Genomic DNA, 7,888 nt, shown 5'->3' with positions numbered 1-7,888 from the left:
TACACACACTTACCGCACATACACACACTAAAAAGAGTTTTATTCCTTTTATATTCCACTCCTGAAATTTGAATTCTGGTATAACTTCTAGATTTTTGGGACCAACTTGGACTACACTTGTCAATTTCAAAAGTACACCTATCAAATTGTATAGAGAGCCGGTAGGCTCAAGAATTCAGTCCAAATCAATTTAGTGGATGAAAGGGTAATTTACCCCGGTTACCAAAAACGGGCTCCTGAAATTTCAATTGGTTCCGGGGACATTTGGTAAGATAAGAATCACAATTTCAAGTCCAAAAGAAAATTTCACAATTTGACCCAAACAAACAAACGAACAAACAAATATAGTCTACGTAGATAATTGAGGATCGGGAATGAATCCTCTCACACTTCACACTTGACAAAACATTTGAAAGAAAAAAAAATAATTGAGAAAATTGTTAACCAAAAACAAATATTGAAAAAATTCATTCTCATTCTCATTGGCCAAGGATAAAATCTAACTGTAACAATCCATTAGGCCTGTCGGGTCATATGGGCCACCAGAAGAGTGCAGATAGAAACAACTCATTTCAGACTCAAAAAGAGAAAAGATAAAAAGTCTCTTTCTCTCGCAAGGAGAGCATATTTCTCTAGATAGCTAGAGCGACTACTTCGACAGGAAGCTGGTTCATCTCCGGCAGCGGAGCTTTCGCAAAGAAAAAATAGAAATAGTAACCAAAACTATCAGAAGTGTCCGAGGCCAGGTCTCCTCTTTGTTAGAGAGTACTTCAAGCTCATGGCTATTTTAAGAGGAGAAGTTCTTCACCTAGATGAAGACCATCATGTCGGTGAGTTTCAAATAACAAAGAAGCTAGTTGGAAGACTTTTGACAGAGAAAAATGTAAACAAGACTACTGTTGAAAAAACATGTTTGCCTCATAATAGCCACATTCAAAGTGTGTGAGCACAGCTGAGGCATAACTCAACTGGTTAGACCATATTTTTTTTTGTGACTGAAATAAATTAAACAAAGAAAAACAAAAGAAACAAAACAAGGAACTGCTTAAATAGAGGGACAGACCCGTTTAAGACTACTCTTAAACTCCTCCCAATGTGAAAGAAGCTCCACATGCGAAAGTTGTAACTTCATCGCCATCTTTGCCATAGTATCTGCCACCGTGTTTGCATCTCTCATAATCAAACGAAAGTCAACACGCCAATTTCAATGCATGATATCTCTTATTTTGAGTACCAGTGGATCAATAAACCCAAAACCATCTTGAGTAACAAGATTAAATGCTTCCACACAATCTGTCTCACAAATAACATCTCGTTGACCCACATCCCAAGCTAAGAGATATCCTCTCCAAATAGCAAACAATTCTCCTTGAAGAATACTATTACTCTCAATCATTCCCAAACACCCCCTTTGCCAGCTCCCATTACAATCTCTAATAACACAAGCAAAACCAACACTATCACCCGAACCAAAATAACTAGCATCACAATTAATCTTAAAAGTACCAATGGATGGGGGATTCCAAAAACTAATTAATCTTAAGGGTTAGACCATATGCTTCTTAATATGCTGCACTCAGGTTCAAACCTTGGTGAGTGCACCAAATGTTGAATATGAACCCTTAAGTGTGTGTAGTGTGGGTGTATTATGATACTTAGAATTGGCAGTTAGGGGTCTAGATCGGGTGAAGTCCGGGTCTTGATCAACTTTATCACGACATCACCAAAAATTAGATTCTACATCTTTTGATACTCTAAATTTTGGAAAATAATTATTCCATAACATTGCAACATTCACATAATAATAATTTAGAATCTAACAATAAAAATTTAAGTTTCATAATAATAATTATATCAATTACACATTAAACATTCAAAGTTCAAAAGACAATTAAAACAAAGTTAACAACCAACACAAGATTAACATAATAATAATAATTTATAATGTCATACCAACTAATAACAACAAAATATTAAGTAACAAACAACTACACAGGTCCAACGGGTCGGAGCCGGGTGACCCGAGACTTGGCCCGAATCCGATTTAATAAATAACCGGGGCCATCTATCGAAACCTCGAGTCTGACCGGGCCATAACGAAGCCGGGCCAAATTAGCCCCGAAGTCATCGGGTCCAGTCCGGGTCTTCGGGCCGGACCGGGTCTTGTGCACCCAGTTGTCCAATCTACTTGACCCAAAAAAAAAAACATGCCTTGGAATGAAGGTTGCAATGGTTTCCTTAACGAAGGGGATTCTTCAAATGAAGTTGGAGTAGCTAATTAGGCAATGTATTGGTGAGAACATTCAATTACTTCTCCCATCTCTTTATTAGTGTTCAATTTGTGTTTGGCTGGGCCCAGGGCTGGGGGCGGCTGGCCAGCCCTTTCAATCTCATTCAGAAAATTAATCAGAAGCTCAGAACAACACCACAAGAATCCTTCGGTTCCCCTTGGATCGGGGGAGATAGTAAACCAAAGTGATATATATGGTAGAAAACGTAATCTATATGGAATATCATGGTTTATACATTACGATGATATCATGCACAAAGTGATGCCAGAGTACAAGTTGAAAAGGCTCCAGGTTCTTACTACTACAACTCCCTGCTTGACCATACTAAAATTAAAAGCCGAGGTGCAAATAATACATCTAATGTACACAGCCTTATCCCCTTTGAGTAGAAAGGTTTGAGGCCAAAAAATAATAACGAAAATCCTAAACAAAATCCAAGATGAAAAATGGGCTTGCTGACGGGAATTGATCCTTTATTCCCATATTCACCAACAGGTAAGTGATCTCAACTATGGAACCTAATAGCAAATTTATCCACCACATATAGTTCATCTTAACTGGCATCAAGCAGATTCTCATGGTCAAAGAAGCAGTTCCAGTGAATGTTAGACTAATATGCTGCTGAGTGCTGCCTACTCACCATGATCATGTGGTAGATTGAAAGGAAAGTGTGCAAATTGAATTTTTAAGGTTGGTGACTCGGGTTTTTTATCATCAAACTTGTAGCCTGCATAAAATACTAGACTTAGAGTGTATGATATATTACCAACACATTTATGATAAGATGATAAAGCATCTATGAAAGTGAATTCCAAATTGATAAGATTACAGAGAGTTTAGGGTTGTGTTTGTTTCCTGTATCTAGACACACGTATATCATACATATTCAGATTCATTATTCCAAGGCCTTTCTTTTCCCTTCTTCCTAATCACTATAATGTCAACACCAATCATACATATTATTTTTCTCTGCACTATGAATAGACATTAGACTCAAATTTATGCAGCCAAAAAAAAAAATGAATACCTTGCAGAGCTTCCATTGCAGTGAGAGCACATTTGGAATCAACAAATTCCACAAAACACAATGTCAAAGCCTTGTCTCCACTCTGCAGCATACTCAATCATTTAAAAACTACTAAATATAAAAAAAACAGACAAATATAAATACATTAGAACATTATCTATTGTTTAATGGATTTAAACTTTTCTTTTCCTCATTTTTAAAATAAATAGATGTCAAAATGTAACATTTTGCCTTAGTCCTTACTGCAAAGGACTTCAGAAAGAAAAACGTTAGAGGGCCATCAGAATGTTTTTGGCCATCATTTAGCCATCAACTCAATTTCTTTAATCTAGTTCTTTTAGTCTAATAATCCAACAACATATTTTATTCTACTTTTAAACAGTGATGTCTAACTGATAGACAAAAACAATAAATTCTAATGGCCCTCTAGCATTCCTACTTCCGAAATTGAAGCAATGCACACCTAAACTATCAACATATCACTCTAAATTAAGAAACTTACCCGTCTAGGCTCCTTGTGAACAACTCTAATATCCTTATAGCCAATAAAGGGACGGAAAAGATCTTAAGATATATGTCAAGGCATTTACATCAATGGAGCATTGTTCTTAACATAGTGAATGCGATTTCATGCACTTCAATTAAATTTCCAGTTCCATAAACTCTAAAAACGATGTTACATTGAATAATAATATAATTTCACACACTCTTCCTACACATTAACACTGATTAATCACATGAATTGATGCAAGCAACGAAAAGGATACGACCAACTTCCCTTCTGGTGCAGTCTTTTGGGAGTCCACCAACAAACAGAACATTGGATTCAGGCAGCGAATTCGAGAGAGCATCGTAATCGATCTTCGAGACAGTCCGTTCGTTACTTATAACCGGATTAACAGGTAACGAAGCATCACGAGTTTTGCCAAGATCAGTAGGGTCTTCAAGAGTTGAATAAGCCCCCTTTATGTCAAGCCCTGTTGGAGCCATTGAAACAGATTCGGAACGAACCGCAGAACCCAGCAGAGCATCATCAACACCGTATGCACTCATACGCAAAAAACTTACCTGAATGGCAACAAATTAATTAACTCAATAAACGAATATTATTGTTAGAAACAAGAGACTGAGAGAGTAATCTGAAAAGTGTATTATTTAGTTGTGATGAAAGGTACAATATACAAGGGATATTTATAGGTGATAAATGAATCAGAGCAATAAAGGCATAGAATCCTACAATTAATATACAGATATACTAGACGATACTAATTGATCTAAATTGATTCTAATGATTCTCTAACATCTCCCCTCAAACTCAAGTGGGAGCTAAGGATACCAACTTAAGTTTGAATAACAAAGTCCGGAAACGAGTCGGGTGATGAGCTTTCGCTCTGATACCATGTTAGAAACAAGAGACTGAGAGAGTAATCTGAAAAGTGTATTATTTAGTTGTGATAAAAGGTACAATATACAATGGGTATTTATAGGTGGTAAATGAATCAGAGCAATAAGAATCCTACAATTAATATACAAATATACTAGACGATACTAATTGATCTAAATTGATTCTAATGATTCTCTAACAATTATAAATAAATTAAGATATTTACATCGCTCTGCATGTAATCAGATGCAGCAGCACGCAAGGCGGTGGAATTGGAGAGAAGAGGGGAAGCCAAAGAGGGTGGCTCGGCTGGAATGTAACCAGGAAAGGTAGTTCTTGAGATTCCTGCGGACAGAATAAAATTAAGTAGTGGTTTAGGGTTTAGAAGGTGCATAAAAGAATTGATATGATTGGTACCTCCGTCAGGAACGTAAGGGTAATAGGGATCCGCCATAGATGCTCTCTGCAGTCTGCTATGCTAAACAGTTAACAGTGAATAGAAAGAAAGTCTATATTGGTTACGGTGTTGATGATGTGGCCCAAATCGGTGCGGGTAATGCCATGTTGGTTTCAACAATGAATCGGGCCTGACCGCATAAGGGCTCGCCCCGCTTTATGTTAATCTAACCCAGTTAGCCAGTTAGGTTATGTAGCTCGAAGCTTGTACTAAGGCCACTTCTTCTGCCTCTCAAAATACCACACTACCGGCTAAGTAAAATTTTTTTTTTTTTACCCAAACGGTATCCCCTAATTCAATAGGTTAAGAACTAATCTGTCGCGGATCTGAGTTCCATTTAAGGGTTTGTCGCTGGCCAATGAGTTGCTGCATGCACAAGGCAGGAGTTCGAACTCCCGACAATTGTTTAAGCGGACGAGTGAGTTTACCACTCGACTAACCCAAGTTAGTTACCGGCTAAGTAAATTTGTGGACGTGTGAATTGGTGGACTAATGATTAGTTTATTAGTCTGTTTAAACAAAAATTTAAAACAAAAAAAATTATAAATTAGAATATTATGTGACTTTGAGCCATTTAATACTTTGTCAAACTACTTCTCATTGCACTAAAGAAAAATTACGTGTCCTTATATTTATGATTAAAATAGAATATCTGTACATTAATATCTGTACCTTATAATTTCCCATAAAAGATATATATATATAATAAAGATGTATAAGTAGAAGACTCTAGTATAAAATAATTAGCTCAATAATAATTTATATATATATAATAATATTATATGTTGTATTGTGTATATATATACAAAGATAGAAAGAAGTATTAAAAATAAAGAGAGGGAGAATCGCATTTGCTTATTGTTACAATCTCAATATAATAAAGATGATTAATAATGTTATTAATATTATATGTAAAGAGTAATAGAAAATAGAATTTAAAATACTTATAAAATAAAAGAAGAGAAAGAATTGTAGTAGAAATATAAAGAGAAGAGTATTTGATTGCAACATAAAAGAGAAGTATTCGTAAGAAGAGAGAGAGGTGATTTGTCTACTACTTTTTTTTTTCCTGTACGAATACTTCATATCAAGTTCTTATTTATAGGCAAACACATGGCATCATTTTCAAACATTATTTAATAAGATTCCCTTTGAAAACCTGAGACTTGTGGAAAATGGGAATCCACCTCAGGCAATCTTATCACAACACTCCTCCTTGGATGACCATTTAGGATTATTGCCTCGTTAAAACCTTACTAAAGAAAAACCCAGTGGGAAAAAAAAACCTTAGTGAAGGAAAAAGAGTACAATATCCTTTAGTGATGGGGACTGCCTCGTTAAAAACCTTGTCAAGAAAAACCCAATGGGAAAAAAAAACCTGACCAAGGGAAAAAGAGTATAGTCTCCCCCTCTTGCCGACATCATTTAATGTCTCGAAATCGGCGCATTCCAATCTCATGTACCAATCTTTCAAAGGAGGATTTTGGGAGTGACTTTGTAAATAAATCTGCCAGATTGTCACTTGAACGGATCTGTTGGACATCAATTGTCCCTTGATTTTGAAGGTCATGAGTGAAGAAGAATTTGGGAGAAATATGCTTTGTTCTATCACCTTTGATGTATCCACCCTTAAGTTGAGCAATGCATGCTGCATTATCTTCAAACAGGACAGTTGGAGCTATCTTATGATCAATCAGTCCACATGATGATAGAATATATTGAATCAGACTCCTCAGCCAAAAACACTCGCGACTAGCTTCATGAATCGCCAGTATTTCAGCATGATTAGAGGAGGTTGCTGCAATCGCCTGTTTCGTGGACATGATGCATTCCAATTAAGTTTCTTTTCAGGAAACTTATTCTCTCCCCCTAATGTTGGAAATTTAGATTTATCAAAATGACAATCTGCAAACCGGGCTTTAAACACATCACCAGTTTGTATCTCAAGATACCTCACTATAGAGGGAGAATCATATCCAACATATATCCCCAATTTTCTTTGGGGTCCCATTTTGGTGCGATTAGGTGGCGCAATGGGAACATATATCGCACACCCAAATATTCTTAAATGGGAAACATTTGGCTGCTAGCCAAAAGCTAATTGCATAGGAGAGAACTGATGGTAACTCGTTGGCCTCAAACGAATAAGTGCTGCAGCATGTAAAACTGCATGCCCCCAAACCGAGGTTGAGAGATTTGTTCTCATAAGGAAGGGTCTAACAATTAATTGGAGGCGCTTAATAAGTGATTCTGCTAACCCATTTTGTGTGTGAACATAAGCTACTGGATGTTCAACACTTATTCCATTAGCCATACAATAAGCATCAAAAGCTTGGGAAGTAAATTCACCAGCATTATCAAGACGAATTGCTTTAATTGGATTTTCTGGAAATTGTGCTTTTAATCGAATAATTTGAGCCAGTAATCTCGCAAACGCCAGGTTGCGAGAAGATAATAAGCACACATGTGACCATCTCGAAGATGCGTCTATCAGGACCATAAAATATCTAAAAGATCCACATGGTGGATGAATAGGTCCACATATATCACCTTGAATCCTTTCTAGGAATTCAGGGGACTCAAATCCAATCTTTACTGGTGATGGCATTAAAATTTAACTTCCCTTGAGAACATCCAGCACAACAAAATTCACTAGTTTTAAGAATCTTCTGATTCTTTAGTGAATGTCCATGAGAATTTTCAATAATTCTTCTCATCATGGTTGTTCC

General features: G+C 36.4%; 1 protein-coding gene across 2 annotated transcripts; it reads right to left on the bottom strand.

Moving 5' to 3' along the window:
* On the bottom strand, window positions 2,443-5,336 carry LOC107606299 (RNA-binding protein 1). 2 transcript variants are annotated; one of them, XM_021106587.1, is made up of 6 exons: window positions 5,120-5,336; window positions 4,929-5,047; window positions 4,086-4,386; window positions 3,821-3,882; window positions 3,319-3,400; window positions 2,443-2,948 (listed from the first exon to the last, which is right to left on the bottom strand). In XM_021106587.1, exons 1-6 carry the CDS (start codon window positions 5,154-5,156, stop codon window positions 2,902-2,904), a joined length of 648 nt encoding a protein of 215 aa, XP_020962246.1. In that variant the 5' UTR covers window positions 5,157-5,336; the 3' UTR covers window positions 2,443-2,901. The 2 variants fall into 2 exon arrangements, with proteins under 2 accessions (XP_020962246.1, XP_016163829.1); XM_016308343.2 differs by having other exon boundaries at window positions 2,699-3,018.

The sequence above is a fragment of the Arachis ipaensis genome, chromosome B07, assembly GCF_000816755.2.
Source record: "Arachis ipaensis cultivar K30076 chromosome B07, Araip1.1, whole genome shotgun sequence".
Taxonomy (NCBI): Eukaryota; Viridiplantae; Streptophyta; class Magnoliopsida; order Fabales; family Fabaceae; genus Arachis; species Arachis ipaensis.
The sequence above is the reverse complement of the archived record's forward strand: the minus strand, read 5'-3'. Positions and strand labels throughout refer to the sequence as shown.

Excerpts from the sequence above, each read along its gene's own strand:
- LOC107606299 (XM_016308343.2), bottom strand. The coding sequence starts at position 5,156 with ATGGCGGATCCCTATTACCCTTACGTTCCTGACGGAG. Across the intron at positions 3,401-3,820 it reads TTCACAAGGAGCCTAGACGG|AGTGGAGACAAGGCTTTGAC; the intron begins GTAAGTTTCTTA and ends AGTATGCTGCAG. Across the intron at positions 3,019-3,318 it reads TGCAATGGAAGCTCTGCAAG|GCTACAAGTTTGATGATAAA; the intron begins GTATTCATTTTT and ends TATTTTATGCAG.